The sequence below is a fragment of the Canis lupus genome, chromosome 12 (genome assembly GCF_011100685.1).
Source record: "Canis lupus familiaris isolate Mischka breed German Shepherd chromosome 12, alternate assembly UU_Cfam_GSD_1.0, whole genome shotgun sequence".
Classification (NCBI taxonomy): Eukaryota; Metazoa; Chordata; class Mammalia; order Carnivora; family Canidae; genus Canis; species Canis lupus.
The window spans coordinates 22,059,650-22,076,071 of NC_049233.1; the positions used below are offsets into that span (position 1 = coordinate 22,059,650).

A 16,422-nucleotide genomic window follows, 5' to 3' on the forward strand; every position below is an offset into this window, starting at 1 on the left:
TAGTCAACATCTACTTTTGCTTTTCTGAATGCTGTCCTAATTAGTATTGGTTCAACATCTAGCAGGAACCATGGATTGTAAAGTTGTATTGGGAGAATTTTTATTGATCATTATCACCACTTAACATTTATTGAGAAACCAAAGCTTACACTAAACATGTTCTGAATTTAATTCTAGAAATCCTGGAATCTTAAAAAAAATGAACAAATGAGAATCTTTTCCCCTTATAATTATGTAATTTTAATTGGCTCTTATAAGACTGAGGGATTCATGTGTAATTTACATGCATGCTTCAGTAAGTTAAGTTCGTGCGACAAATTTAAAGGAACACAGGCATTGGAAGTCAAGGCTGAATTTAAAATTCCATCTTTGACATTTGCTACTTAAATGACTGAGTGAATTACTTAAGCTCTCTGAATCTTCAAGTCATTGTGGTACTGTTTGAAATGTCTTTCTCTCTTAATCACTCAGAAGAAATTTGGATCATAATTCTTTAAATTGAGAGCTCCTTAGGTTTATTTTATGGTCAAGTACTTAAATGCTTATGAATTTCACATAATGAATAAAAAATAATCAAAATGGGAAATCATGGTAAGAATCAAAAATAAACATTTTAAAATAGGAAAGTTGAAATTCAAATTATTCAACATGGGTGTCAAGAATATACCCCCTGCCAGCCTGAACCAGGAGCAGGAGATAGAGCTGTAATCAAGATGGGCTCCATTCTGCCCTCAGCCTTGTTACATTCTGTTTAGTAAGTTTGCTGCAGTTTTCCAAAAGTAAAGTTGCGCTACAGTTACTTATGTAGTTATAGCTTTATAAACTCATCAAGTCTGTTTTGGTGTCAGAAACTGAAGGAAGGAGCCCCCTTCAAGTTAATTATTATGGTCTCTGTCCCACACTTCTTCAGTTGTCAGTGTTTCTCAGCAATGACGCATTCATGGTTCTTAGGGAGAGTTGAGAAGAGCTGAAGGGGTCAATGGTTCTATAGAGGAGAAAAACCACTAGCAGTATCTTCACACTTATGTAAGAGCTGGTTGACTCATCCTGCTGTAGATGCAATGTGTTTGTCTGCACAGCATTGCCTGGGCAAACATAGAGCATTTTCTCCTCTTTCAGTACAAAAGAGTGTAAAAGGCTATAGAATGCTGGATAAATAGCACTGTGTGCATTCTTCTAAAATCTGTAGAATTAAAAATAAGTTTAGGTGCTGAAATGAGAGCAAAGTAAGATCTGCATAAATTACAGTTACATAAATTCTTAAAATCCTATGGGAATGTATTTTATTTTACTTCATTTTATTTATTTATTTTGGAAGGAATATATTTTGAAGTAGATAAAGAAGATTTGACCTCTTTCGAGAATATTTAAATGGCATCAGAAAAAGCATGAAACATTAAAAAAGAAAATAAAAGGTGGGACATGAAAAAGTTGTATTTGACTTGGGAATAGAAGCTTAATTTTAGGATCTATCAAATGCTTATGACCTTAGTTTTTATTTTATTTAAAAAGCATGTCAAACTAATACAGACAAGCATGTGTACCTATCAAGGTATACTTATCTAGTCCCACCTAGAAATATTTTAAATTTATGTCTTCTACAAGTTTAAAGTCTTCACCCTGAATTGTCTAAGCCCTTCCATAGAGCAGCACATGATACAGAAAAGAAGTAATCAAGATAAGGGAATGAAGGAGAGCTTTATGATGTATAAGCTCTTGGTTTCACTCATACGGGGAATATAAAAAATAGTGAAAGAGATTATAGGGGAAAGGAGAGAAAATGAGTGGGAAAAATCAGAGCAGGTGACAGAACATGAGAGACTCCTAACTCTCGGAAAGGAACAAGGGGTAGTGGAAGGGGAGGTGGGTGGGGGGGTTGGAGTGACTGGGTGACAGGCACTGAGGGGGGCACTTGACAGAATGAGCAATGGGTGTTATACTATATGTTGTCAAATCGAACTCCAACAAAAAATATTCAAAAAAAAAAAAAAAAAAAAAGAATGCAACAGTGGCTTACCTCTTGAGAGCCAGGAGAATGGAATTTTGTCAGAGTATTCTTTTGCCAAAGGTTTGCTTTTTATTCAAACTCACCAAGGAAAGGTTTGTATTTACTTCCAAGGATTAAGGACAATTGCATTAAGCCCTGTTTGCCAGGTTCACCCTTCACTGTTAGCTTAATTGTAGTTTTAAGAGGCTCATGGTGAAGTCCAAGGTTAATAGATAAACAGCAATCAGTAGCCAAGTGCAGTGGGGCTTCTCTGCAAGGGTCTCAATTTCTGGTAATAGTGCTTCTGTCAATTAAGAATAGATGGTGTTTTAAAGATATAATGTATACTTAAGTAATATTCTAAGTGGCTAAAAGCTGTTTTTATAAGAGAAAAACAACAAACAAGTATTGCAGCAATTAAATCAAGTAGGAAAGAAAATTAAGTTGAATTGCAAAGTCCCTTCTTAGATTCTCCTCCTGGCAATTTAACCACTGATTGTTCTGTGAGAATTTATAGAGATTTTTTTAAATAAAGATTTTTAAAGAGATTTGTTTAAAACTGTTTTATTATGTTGGGTTTTATTTTAGCCATAATGCAAGTCCATGAAGATTTCTTCCATTATAAGACAGGGATATATAGACACATTACCAGAACAAATGAAGAATCAAGAAAATATCAAAAGCTTCAGACACATGCTGTCAAACTCACTGGGTAAGGCAATTTCTTTAAAATCTTCATTTAATGCTTTTGGAAAATGAAACTGAACATACATGTATAGAGTGCATGCAAGTGCCAGAATTCTCCTTGGTAGGAGAGAATTCCATACAAATTAAAGATTATCCAAACTTTGGCACTATATAGTCATTATTTTAAAGTCTGGTTAAAGGGTAACTCAGTATTCTGGAAAAGATGACCATTTCCTATCTCTCACTTGAGTGTGTCCTAGAAATCTATTTTAAGGGTAAGGGAAATATATTATTGGAATAAGTTCTGTATGTGGCATAAGCAGGGGAAGGGTACAAATTCAAGTATATAAGGATTTGGGAAGAAGATTTTAGATGGAATTATGACTGGTAGTGATTAATCAGGAAAAAGGAATAGGGTCACCTTTATTTCAGCACAAGAATTTTTTTTTATTTCTGCACGTCTTATAGAAATTACACTTTTCAAATTGTGAGTAAAATACATTCATCTCTACCAGGGCAGGAAATAGTTCAAAATTGGGTTGCATTTCAAAAGTAAATAAGTAGTTTCACAAATAAGACCATGCTCACAAGAAGAGTGTGGTCACCTGAAACTACTTTCCCTAGTGTCTTCTCCAACTCATTCTAACTCTGCTCCACCTTTAGGCTCTTTCTCCTAATGTCTCAGTCCAATTCAAATGAAATGCTACAGGAAAGTTTTCTGGGTCTTTTTCTTAAATTTCCATCGTTTTAAACCCTCACTTTTCTCACTTTGCCATCATGGTAAATGACTTTGTCTCATTGAACAAGTCTTTCCTGTTTAAATTTGGTTGAGCTTGTACAAAAGTAATCTCAACTCCAACCAAATCTCTGCTTTCTTCTTATTGATCTTTGAGACGTTCTGAGTCAGTTCTAGGGTATGTAGATAGTTATCTTCTGTGATATCTCTTCAGTAGTCATCCCACCTTTATTTTAAATAATCTTATATTTCTTTTTTTTTAAAAAGTATTATATTTATTATTCATGAGAGACACACACAGAGAAAGAAAGAGGCAGAGACACAGGCAGAGGGAGAAGCAGGCTCCCTGCAAGGAGTCCCATGTGGGACTCGATCCCGGATCCTGGAGTCATGCCCTGGGCCAAAGGCAGACGCTCAACCGCTGAGCCACCCAGACATCCCATTACTCTTATATTTCAATTACAAAATTACCATATTTCATTGAATCTAAGATACTCATTTTATGACTTGTCTTGATTTTAGGCATGTGAAAATATGTGTATCTTAGAATGGAAATACATGGCATTTCAAGTTAATGTAGGATACTGAGAAACTACAGATGAGGAAAAAGTGTAAAGACAATTTCACTATCCAGAAAGAACCTTTCTTGAGAGTTTGAAGTATTTTTCATTTCTCCTAGGTGTATAGCTGGAGAGAGAGAGAGAGAGAGAGAGAGAGAGAGAGAGAGAGAGATGGCTAGATAATTAAATATATTTCAAAAAAACGAGATATGGAAGTACCTACAATTTTATAACAAAGAAAATTTTGCTAAAGTATTCATTAGCAGTATATAAGAATGACAGTTCTCAATATTCCTCTAAACACTGGCTGTTTGTTTTTCCATTTTAATGGTTAATTCTGTACTGCTTTGGTCACTCAGTATCACTCTTCTGGGGCCTAAGATAGTTTCCCATTACCCTACATTTTAGGTTATATGGAACAATATGTTTGCCTTAAATTTTTAAAAAGTATCACTTAAAAAATAAAAATCTATATATACTCACTAAATTCATATACAGTCCATATATGCTCATAAGAATATATTACCTAGAAAGAAGATAGTTAAAAAAATCATCCCAAATTATATTAAGCTCACACAATCATTATTAATATTTAGTGAAAAGCATGTGAAAGCAAGTAAGTCTGTTTCTCTGTTGATGAAAAGAGAGACAAATGAAAATAGAAAGACAATAGATAATGATATTTTAAAATGCTAATGTTCAGGTTATTTTTAGTTGAATTTAATGAAATGAGATATATTTGGTTCTTTAACAAAAGGAATGCTAGTTCCTGAAAGAACCCTCCACACTTCAGAAAAAAAAAAAATACTTTAAGAGAACTATAGGTGGGAGCAATAAATCATTTTTAACTGTGTATTTCCATTTAAGATTATATCTATTGACTCATTTTAAAAAAGATTTTATTTATTTATTTGAGACAGAGAGGGAGAGCACAAGTATGTGTGTGGGAAGTGCAAAGGGAGATCCAGACTCCCCACTGGGCAGGAAGCCTGAGCAGGGAGGGGGTTTAATCTCAGGACCCTGAAATCATGATCTGAGCTAAAGGCAGACACCCAATAGACTGAGCCACCCTGGAGCTCCTATATCTATTGATTTCTTAACAAACTGAAGAAATTTATCATTTTTATACTTCTCCTCACATCTCCTCCTTTCATACCTTATATTTATTAGAATATTATGATTTTTATATATTATAGGATTATAGAATTTGCATTCTGCTCTGAAGCCATAATATTAATAGTTGTTTATTGTAGAGTCAATGATAAGCAAATATTTTTGTGATGGCTTTTCTGTCCTTGAGTTTAATTTTTAACACTTATTTTGTTGAATTGTTTTCCAGCAACTCTTTTTTTTTTTTTTTTAATCAAAAAGGACTCTTAATGCCTGTGGTCCTTAATTTCTTACATGTTTGAGAAAGTGTCTGTTTTCCTTTAATTCAAGAATAACATTAGCTATAAAATTCTGGTACTACAGAAACTTCAGAACTTTGAGGATGTTGCTCTAGTGTTTCTGGCATTGAGTTTTCCTGCAGAAAAATCTCTAGCTAAGCAAATGTTTTTATTTCCTTAGACATGATATAACTTTTTCAATTGATATACTCATACTAATCTTGTTTCTTCCATCCTTGAATTAAATATATTCACTTTTTAAAGAACATACTATTACATATTGTATCTTCTATATCTCCTATTATCTTTTTTTTAGGTTAGCTTATTTTTGTATATTTTTGTTATTGAAGTTTGATTTGCCAACATATAACACACAGTGCTTATCCCATCAAGTGCTCCCCACAGTGCCCATCACCCGAGTTACCCCATCCCTCCACCCACCTCCCCTTCCACTACCCCTTGTTAGTTTCCCAGAATAATGAGTCTCTTATATTCTCTGTCTCTGATATTTCCCACTCATTTTCTCTCCTTTCCCCTTTAATCCCTTTCACTATTTTTTATATTCCCTGGATGAATGAAACCATATAATGTTTGTCCTTCTCTGATTGACTTACTTCACTCAGCATAATACCCTCCAGTTCTATCCACATTGGAGCAAATGGTGGGTATTCATCATTTCTAATGACTAATATTCTATTGTATACATAGACCACAGCTTCTTTATCCATTCATCTTTTTTCTTTTTAAAGATTTTATTTATTTATTCATGAGAGACACAGAGAGAGAGAGAGGCAGAGACACAGGCAGAGGGAGAAGCAGGATCCATGCAGGGAGCCCGACGCGGGACTCGATCCCAGGTCTCCAGGATCACACCCTGTCCTGAAGGTGTGAAACCACTGAGCCACCTGGGCTGCCCTCTATTCATCTTTTGATGGACACCTAGGCTCCTTCCATAGTGTGGCTATTGTGGACATCACTGCTATAAACATTAGGGTGCAGGTGTCTCAGTTTTTCACTGCATCTGTATCTTTGGGGTAAATCCCCAGCAGTGCAATTGCTGGGTGGTAGGGCAGATCTATTTTTAACCCTTCGAGGAAACTCCACACAGTTTTCCAGAGTGGCTACACCAGTTCACATTCCCACCAACAGTGTAAGAGGGTTCCCTTTTCTCCACATCCTCTCTGACATTTGTTGTTTCCTGTCTTGTTAATTTTCACCATTCTCACTGGTGTGAGGTGGTATCTCATTGTGGTTTTGATTTGTATCTCCCTGATGGCAAGTGATGCAGAGCATTTTCTCATATGCATGTTGGCCATGTGTGGGTCTTTGGTGGAATTTCTGTTCATGTCTTTTGCTCATTTCATGATTGGATTGTTTGTTTCTTTGCTGTTGAGTTTAATAAGTTCTTTATAGATCTTGGATACAAGCCCTTTATCTGATAGGTCATTTGCAAATATCTTCTCCCATTCTGTAGGTTGTCTTTTAGTTTTGTAGACTGTTTCTTTTGCTGTGCAGAAGCTCTTTATCTTGATTAAGTCCCAATAGTTCATTTTTGCTTTTGCTTCCCTTGCCTTCATAGATGTATCTTGCAAGAAGTTGCTGTGGTCAAGTTCAAAAAGGGTGTTGCCTGTGTTCTCCTCTAGGATTTTGATGGATTCTTGTCTCACACTTAGATCTTTCATACACTTTGAGTTTATCTTTGTGTCTGGTGTAAGAGAATGGTCGAGTTTCATTCTTCTGCACATGGCTGTCCAATTTTCCCAGCACCATTTATTGAAGAGACTCTCCTTTTTCCGGTGGATTGTCTTTCCTGCTTTGTCACATATTAGTTGACCATAGAGTTGAGGGACCATTTCTGGGTTCATTGATCTATGTGTCTCTTTTTGTGCCAGTACCACACTGTCTTGATGATCACAGCTTTGTAGTACAACTTGAAATCCAGCATTGTGATGGCCCTGCTCTGTTTTTTTTTTTTTTTTTTTCTTCAATATTCCCCTAGCTATTTAGGATCTTTTCTGATTCCACACAAATTTTAAGATTATTTGTTCCAATTCTCTGAAGAAAGTGCATGGTATTTTGATAGGGATTGCATTAAATGTGTAAATTGCCCTGGGTAGCATTGACATTTTCACAATATTAATTGTTCCAATCCCTGAGCATGGAATATTTTTCCATCTCTTTGTGTCTTCCTCAATTTCTTTCAGAAGTGTTCTGTAGATTTTAGGGTATAGATCCTTTACCTCTTTGGTTAGGTTTATTCCTAGGTATTTTATGCTTTTGGGTGCAATTGTAAATTGAATTGATTCCTTAATTTCTCTTTCTTCAGTCTCATTGTTAGTGCATAGTAATGCCACTGATTTCTGGGCATTGATTTTGTATCCTGCCACATTGCCAAATTGCTGTATGAGTTCTAGCAATCTTCGGGTGGAGTCTTTTGAGTTTTCGATATATTAGTATCATGTCATCTGCGAAGAGGGAGAGTTTGACTTCTTCTTTGCCAATTTGAATGCCTTTAATGTCTTTTTGTTGTCTGATTGCTGAGGCTAGGACTTCTACTATGGTGAATAGCAGTGGTGAGAGTGGACATCCCTGTCGTGTTCCTGATCTTAGGGGAAAGGCTCTCAGTTTTTCCCCATTGAGAATGATATTTGCTGTGGGCTTTTCATAGATGACTTTTAAGATATTGAGGAATGTTCCTTCTATCCCTACACTCTGAAGAGCTTTGATCAGGAATGGATGCTGTATTTTGTCAAATGCTTTCTCTGCATCTATTGAGAGGATCATATGGTTCTTATTTTTTCTCTTGTTGATGTGATCTATCACATTGATTATTTTATGAGCGTTGAACCACCCTTGCATTCTGGGGATAAATCCCACTTGTTCATGGTGAATAATTTTTTTTAATGTACTGTTGGATCCTATTGGCTAGTATCTTGTTTTAGAATTTTTGCATCTGTGTTCATCAGGGATATTGGTCTATAATTCTCCTTTTTGATGGGATCTTTGGTTTTAGAATTAAGGTGATGCTGGCCTCATAAAATGAGTTTGGAAGTATTCCATCCCTTTGTATCTTTTGGAACAGCATTAGTAGAATAGGTATTATTTCTTCTTTAAATGCTTGATAGAATTCCTCTGGGAAGCCATCTGGCCCTGGACTTTTATGTCTTGGTGGGAGGTTTTTGATGACTGCTTCAATTTCCTCCCTGGTTATTGGCCTGTTCAGGTTTTCTATTTCTTCCTGTTCCAGTTTTGGTAATTTATGGTTTTCCATTAATGCATCCATTTCTTCTAGATTGCCTAATTTATTTGCGTATAGCTGCTCATAATACATTTTAAAAATCGTTTGTAATTCCATGGTATTGTTTGTGATATATCCTCTTTCATTCATGACTTTATTAATTTGAATCCTTTCTCTCTTGTTTTTAATAAGGCTGGCTAATAGTTTATCTATCTTATTAATTCTTTCAAAGAACCAACTCCTGGTTTTGTTGATTTGTTCTACAGTTCTTTGGGTCTCTATTTCATTGAGTTCTGCTCGAATCTTTATTGTCTCTCTTCTTTTGCTTGGTGTAGGTTTTAATTGCTGTTCTTTCTCCAGTTCCTTTAGGTGCAAAGTTAGTGTATTTGAGTTTCTTCCAATTTTTTGAGGGATGCTTGTATTGCGATGTATTTCCCTTTCAGGGCTGCTTTTGCTATATCCCCAAGATTCTGAATGGTTGTATCTTCATTTTCATTAGTTTCCATGAATCTTTTTAATTCTTCTCTAATATCCTGGTTAATACAGCCATCCTTTAGTAAGATGCTCTTCAACTTCCACGTGTTTGGGTTTCTTCCAAATTTCTTCTTGTGATTGAATTTTAGTTTCAAAGCATTGTGGTCTGAGAATATGCAGGGGACAATCCCAATCTTTTGGTATCAGCTGAGACCTGATTTGTGACCCAGTATGTGTGGTCTATTCTGGAGAAAGTTCCATGTGCACTTGAGAAGAATGTGCATTCAGTTGTGTTTGGATGGAAAGTTCTGTATATATCTGTGAAATCCATCTGGTCCAGTGTATAATTTAAAGTCCTTGTTTCTTTGGTGCTGCTGTGCTTATAAGATATGTCATTTGCAGAAAGCACCATGTTGAAGTCTCCCAGTATAAGTGTATTATTATCTAAGTATGTCTTTACTTTGGTTATTAATTAATTGATATACTTGGAAGCTTCCACATTAGGGGCATAAATATTCATGATTGTTAAGTCTTCTTGTTGGATAGACCCTTTAAGTATTATATAATGTCCCTCTTCATTTCTTATTACAGTCTTTGGGATAAACTTTAATTTATCTAAGGCTTGCTACCCCAGCTTTCTTTTGAGGACCATTTGAAAGGTAAATGGTTCTCCAACCTTTCATTTTCAGGCTGTAGGTGTCTTTAGGTCTAAAATGAGTCTTTTGTAGACAGCAAATAGATGGGTTTTGCTTTCTTATCCAGTCTGAAACCCTGCATCTTTTGATGGGATCATTTAGCCCACTCATGTTTAATTGATTTTTTTAAATTTTTATTTATTTGTGATAGTCACACAGAGAGAGAGAGAGAGAATGAGGCAGAGACACAGGCAGAGGGAGAAGCAGGCTCCATGCACCGGGAGCCTGATGTGGGATTCGATCCGGGGTCTCCAGGATCGTGCCCTGGGCCAAAGGCAGGCGCCAAACCGCTGCGCCACCCAGGGATCCCAGCCCACTCATGTTTAGAGTAATTATTGAAAGATATGAATTTAGTGTCATTGTAATACCTATTCAGTCCCTGTTTTGTCGATTATTTCTTTGGGCTTCCTTTTTTTTTACAGAGTCCCCCTTAATATTTCTTGCAGAGCTGGTTTGGTGGTCACATATTTTTTCAGTTTCTACCTATCTTGGAAGCTCTTTATTTATCCTTCTCTTCTGAATGAGAGCCTTTCTGGATATAGTTTTCTTGGCTGCATGTTCTTCTCATTTAGGACCCTGAATATATCCTGCCAGCCCTTTCTGGCCTGCCAGGTCTCTGTGGAGAGGTCTGCTATTAATCTAATATTTCTCCCCAGATAAGTTAGGGATCTCTTTTCTCTTTCTGCTTTAAGGATTTTCTCTTTTTCCTTGGAATTTGCGAGATTCACTATTAAATATCAAGGTGTGGAATGTTTTTATTGATTTTTGGTTGGGGGGACCTCTCTATCTCCTGGATCTGAATGCCTGTTTCCCTCCCCAAATTAGGGAAGTTCTCAGCTATGATTTGTTCAAATGTGCTTTCTGGCCCTCTGGCCCTCTCAGCGTTTTCTGGAACCCCAATTATATGTAAATTCTTCCTTCTGAGGCTATCATTTATTTCCCTTAACCTTTCCTCTTGGTCTTTTCATTGTTTTTCTCGTTTTGCCTTAGCTTCCTTCCTTCCATAAACTTGTCTTCTTTGTCAATCACTCTTTCTTCCATCTCATTAACCCTCGTAGTTAGGACCTCCAGTTTGGATTCCATCTCATTTAATTGATTTTTAATTTTGGCCTGATTAGATCTAAATTCTGAAGTCATGAAGTCTCTTGAATCCTTTATGCCTTTTTTTTCTAGAGCCACCAGTAGCTTTATAATAGTGCTTCTGAATTGGCTTTCTGATGTTGAATTGTAATCCATATTCTGTAACTCTGTGGCAGAGAGTACTGTTTCTGATTCCTTATTTTGTGGTGAGTTCTTCCTTCTAGTCATTTTGCTCAGAGCAGAGTGGCTGTATGAGTGGGCCGTGTCAAGAATATCAACCATGACCTAAGTAAATTTTACCCTAGGTGATTCTGACAAGATCAGAGACCCAAAAATGAAAACAAAGATCAGAATGAAATAAAACAAAAGGACTGCTAAAGCAAAAAACAAAATTTTAAAGCAAAGTAGTAAAAAATAAAAGGCCAAGAATCCCAAAGAAGAAGAAAAAAAGAAAAAAAGAAAAGAAAAAAGCAAAAGTAAAGAGGAAAAAGAGAAAAAAAAAAGGTGAAGTAAAAAGCGGGGGGGGGGGCTGGGAATTGGTGGTGGTGATGAAGTTGTAGTGGAAGGAGAATGTCCTCTACCTGAGGGGTCCTAGAGGGTGATCCTATTGGTTCTGAGTGTATTAAGTTCTGTATGTTAGAAGATGCTCACTCCCAAATTTATATAAACCAGAAATACTTGTAGAAAACTCCAACATTGACCACCAAAACATAAATGCCATAAAAGAGTGGGGCAGAATGGGAATGAGTAATCTCACAGAATGAACCAGTATGATATACCACTTGGTTCTGGGTGCATGCTGGTCATGTTTTAGAAGGGATCAACTTCCACCAGTGTAGAACAAAATGAGGCAGAGAAAACACAAAACACAAAACAAAACAAAACAAAAACCATATCTCGTATATCTGCCAAAATTAAGTTGAGTATGTTGAAGGGAATCTAGAAGTGGAAAATATATCTAAGACATGTAATTCTAGAAATACGAAAGTCAAAAAGGAAGAAACTTCAAAATGAAGAGGTGGTAAAATATTGTAGTTAAGGTGGGAAAAGAGAAAAAATATTGGAAGTTTTTAGTCTGATATAAAAATGAGTACTGGAAAAAAGGGGAAAAAAGAGGGGTACCCTCTAGTTGTATATACTGTAAATCCCTCCACTTCCCCTGGAGCTTTCCAGTGAAGCTGGGTCCAGAACCTGCTCTTCCCCTGTCCTTCCAGCTGGTCTTCTGGGGGAGGAGCTGCTGTGCTGACTCTCAGGTGTGTGAACCTGGGGGAGCTGCCCTGCCCTCTGCCAGGTGCCGGGCTCAGTGGGAGCTGTTTACCCCCTGAGGACCCTGTCCTCTGGCGCCCCGCCCCTCCCAGGCACAGGGTGACACCAGGAGGAACAACCCCACTGGCGGCGGCCAGCCCTCCAGCCCTGGAGTCAGCTCCTGCAGTATCCACCGCAGCTCCCACCCAGTCCGCAGGGGCCTGGACGCCCCAGGGCGGGGCGGGGGGGCGCTGACCTGCACAGCTCCGAAGCGTAGGGCGGCGGGAGCCTCCCCGCTGTCCTGGGCCCTCCCTGCCTCCTCCCGTCCCAGGGGGTGGGGGAGCGCAGGTTCTCCGTTGTGTCCCCTGGCGCCCTGGGCTCGGGGCCTGCGCCACTGACATCGCACCTGAGGCCGCGGCTCCCGAAGGCAGCAGGGCGCAGCCCCCTCCACCCGGAGCCCCCCCCCCGACCCCCGGCTTCTCCCCGAGGCCCCCCGGGCACTCCAGCCCTTTACCGCGCTGGGCCCCGGGGTGTGGGGCGCTCCCCCTGGAGCATCTCCTCTGTTAGTGACCCCGGGAGGCTGGGGGCCCCACCGCCCTCCTGCAGTCCTGCCCGGGTTCCCCATTGAGCGCCTTTCCCTCCGGGAGAAATCCGTGGATTTTTAAAGATCCCACTTCTCAGGGGCTGAGCTCTCCTGTCCCGGGGGCTTCCGCCTTCCTTAAGATTCTTCTTAAAAGAATACCCACTGGATTTTTTTTTATTTTATTTTTCCTCTTTCCTACCTTGTTAGAAGCGCAAACCCTTCTCTCTGTAGCGTTCCAGTTTCTCTCTTTAAATCTCAGGTCGAACCGTAGGTGTGCAGGACGGTTTGGAAGTTACCTAGCGAGGTGGTGCGGCCGGGTGAGGGGAGGCCCCTGCTCCTCTGCCAGCTTGCCCTCTATCTCCTATTATCTTTTTAATAACATTTATATTGTAATTTTTTTTTTGGTATTTTGTTGTGTATGATTTCTTTCTATGTTGTCTCACCCATCCTTGAACATGTGTTATATTTGGTGCTCATTCTCCAAAAGGCTCTTGCCTCTGAAATGTTTTTTAAAATTTTTTCTTTTCTTTTTCTTTTGATTGTCCTTCAAGGTCTTTAAGCCATGGGTTAGAGATTTCATGTCTGTAATTTCTTTGAGTCTATATCTGACTTCTCTAGTGTTTTTTGAGTAATTCCTTTTGAGCTGTATATTCTTCATGGTATTTCCCTGCTTTCTTTTTAAAAGTTTAATCTTGATCCATGCATTTCAATCTCAATCACTTCCTCTCTTTCTAGACCAGTCTCTCTACTCTGACCTCCATAATTCTTCAGCCTTGTACACACTATCAGTGAATAATGGCATTCCGTCTGGCCACTATTTAACTGTCCCTCTTCTTGATGCTATACTTCCTTTCTTATTTAGTTAAAATGCCATGGCCATTCATTATACTCAATCACACACCCTGGACTCCTCTGCTCTGTTTCATTCATCATACTAGCTTAGCAAAATCTCAACTTTGGTTAAATTCTAATTGGCTTATTTTTTAAAATTGTGTTTATTTATTTATCTTAATTCCAGCATAGTTAACATACAGTGTTATATTAGTTTCAGGTGTACAATGACAGTGATTTGATAATTCTATACATTAGTCAGTGTTCATCAAGATAAATGTATGCTTAATCCCCTTTACCTATTTCACCCACTCCCTCACCCACCTCCCTCTCACAACAGTAGTTCTCTATATTTAAGAATCTGCTTTTTTGTTGGTCTCTTTTTTTTCTTTATTTGTTGTCTTTTTAAATTCCACATATGAATGAAATCATACTTTGTCTTCCTCTGACTTATTCACTTAGCATTATATGATCTAGTCCATCCATATCATTACAAATGGCAAGATTTCAATTTTTTTATAGCTGAGAAATATTCCATTGTGCATGTGTATGTAGGCATAGACATGTATGTATACACACACACACACACACACACACACCACATCTTCTTTATCTATTCATCTATCAGTGAACACCTGGACTGTTTCCATATCTTGGCTATTGCAAATAATGCTACAATAAACATCGGGGAGCATGTATCTTTTCAAATTAATGTTTCAGTATGTTTTGGGTATATACCCAGTAGTGGAATTACTGTATCGTATGATAATTCTATTTTTAACTTTTTGAGGAATCTCCATGCTGTATTCCACAGTGGCTGCACTGATTTACATTCCTACCAACAGTGTATGAGGATTCTCATTTCTCCACATCCTCACCAACACTTGTTCCTTGTGTTGTTGAGTTTAGCCATTCTGACAGGTATGAGGTAATATCTCTTTGTGATTTTGATTTGTATTCGCCTGGTGATGAGTGATGTTGAGCATCTTTTCATGTGTCTGTTGACCATTGGTAAGTCTTTTTCAAAAGATTTCACTTTAATTTATAACATGAATTTCAAGTCGTTATTTAATACTACCAGGCAATCATATTCTGGACTCATATTCTGCTTATTTCCCCTCCCTTCAGCTGATTATTTCGAAACTTTTTCTTTTTCCTTGAATTCCCAATATCTACACCCTTGTGTTCTTAGCTCCTAACCCTGAATTCTATTAAGCCAGCAAGATTAAAGCAGTCTGAGAACGACCTACCTACACACCGCTCCCCTCATACTCTTTCTTCCCACTTCTGACATAGATAAAGCATCCATGCTCCTATCTAAATCCCTATTGCTACAGTGTAATGCCAGGCCCTCTCCACTATTCAAGAATATGCAGAAGCAATTTTCCTTTTCTTCTCTGTAATCAAAAAATTTATTTCTGCCACCATACCAGCATGCCATTATTTCTCAGATGTTATGAAAAAATTACTTTTGAGATTATCTGGACTCATTTTCTTCAATTCTTCTCTGCCCATGTTTTCTTAAAGCTCTCCATCATTTTTTCATTTCTCCTCTCCTTTTCACAAAAATACCGATTTTAAGTTTATCAACGGCTTTCTCATTGCTATGTCTGTCAGTCAGAATCCAGACTCACCAATCCCTTCCTTCTGCTTTTTTCTTCACTGACCAAGACTTTTCAGTCAGTTTCAGCTAGTTTTTCCCCCGTACTTCTACACTTCTTACTGCTGGAGTGCCCCAGACTCAGTTGTTGGTCCTTTTCTCCCATCTATTCTGTCATTTTCTTAACAGTCTCTGACCTTATCCTGGCTTTGAGTACCATCTAAACACATCACCAGGTGAATTGATATCTCCAGCACATATTTCTCTCCTGAACTCCAGAATCATATATTCCATAGACTATTTTACATCCCTACCTGGGTACCTAAGAGATGACTCAAATTCAGCATTTCCAGAATTGACCCCCTGATTTTCCCCTTTCTGCTTGCTGAACAGCAACTACCTTTTCTACGTTAGTTGATGATGATGACATCTTTCCATACATTCTAACTGGAAACATTAGAGTCCTTAGAATTATCTTTTAGTCCTTTCCTTGGAACTCACTTCCAATGTCAGAAACTCTGTTGGCTCTTTCAAGTTATATGTAGAATCCAGCCACTTTTCTTGTATGAACCACCACCATCCCAGCTTAAACCACTATTACTTATTATTTTGTACATGGATCTTCCTGAACCCATCTTTGTCCTCAACAGTATATTCTCAACAGAGAAATGTTCCTTTTAGAACGTTAGTCAGATCTTGTCACTCCTTTGCTCAGAACTCTACAATATTTTCCCATCTCCCACAGAGTAAAAGCCAAGGTCTTTACAAAGGCCTACATGATCTGAGGACTCCCCCATCTGCCTGCCAACCCCCTTCAGCCTTCTGATTTCAATTTTTGTTAATCTATATCTTGTTCTTCCTGCTCTGATATCCTTTAATGTTTGAGGAATCTTCACCCTACATCTCTCCCTCTGCCTAAAATGCTTTTTATCAGACATTCAAATTCTTTTTTTTTAAGATTTTATTTTTATTTATTTATTCATGAGAGACACACACACACACACACACAGAGAGGCAGAGACACAGGTAGAGGGAGAAGCAGGCTCCATGCAAGGAGCCCGATGTGGGACTCGATCCTGGGTCTCCAGGATCACACCCTGGGCCGAAGGCAGCACTATACCGCTGGGCCATCGGGGCTGCCCCAGACATTCAAATCCTTAGTTTTTGTGTCCCCGTCTACTCTGCTTGGATCTCATCTTTTCAGTGTGACTTCCTGACTGTCCTATTTAGTGCTCCTACCTGCTCTTTGCTCTAGCATTTGAGCCCCCTCACCTAATTTATTTTAAAAAAATTTTCATAGCAATAATGACTTTCTAAC

The 16,422-nt window shown here is 38.2% G+C and overlaps 1 protein-coding gene across 2 annotated transcripts in view; it reads left to right on the forward strand.

The window, feature by feature from the left end:
• The window catches only part of TINAG (tubulointerstitial nephritis antigen), a 92,411-nt gene that overhangs the window by 35,579 nt on the left and 40,410 nt on the right, over window positions 1-16,422 (forward strand). The window contains exons 9-10 of one of the 2 annotated variants that reach the window (XM_038554351.1): window positions 2,576-2,699; window positions 11,151-11,271. In XM_038554351.1, the coding sequence (XP_038410279.1) occupies window positions 2,576-2,699; window positions 11,151-11,154 (128 nt within the window). In that variant the 3' untranslated portion in view covers window positions 11,155-11,271. Of the gene's footprint in view, window positions 1-2,575; window positions 2,700-11,150; window positions 11,272-16,422 lie in introns of those variants that run through there. The other variant, XM_038554350.1, reaches the window with a different exon arrangement.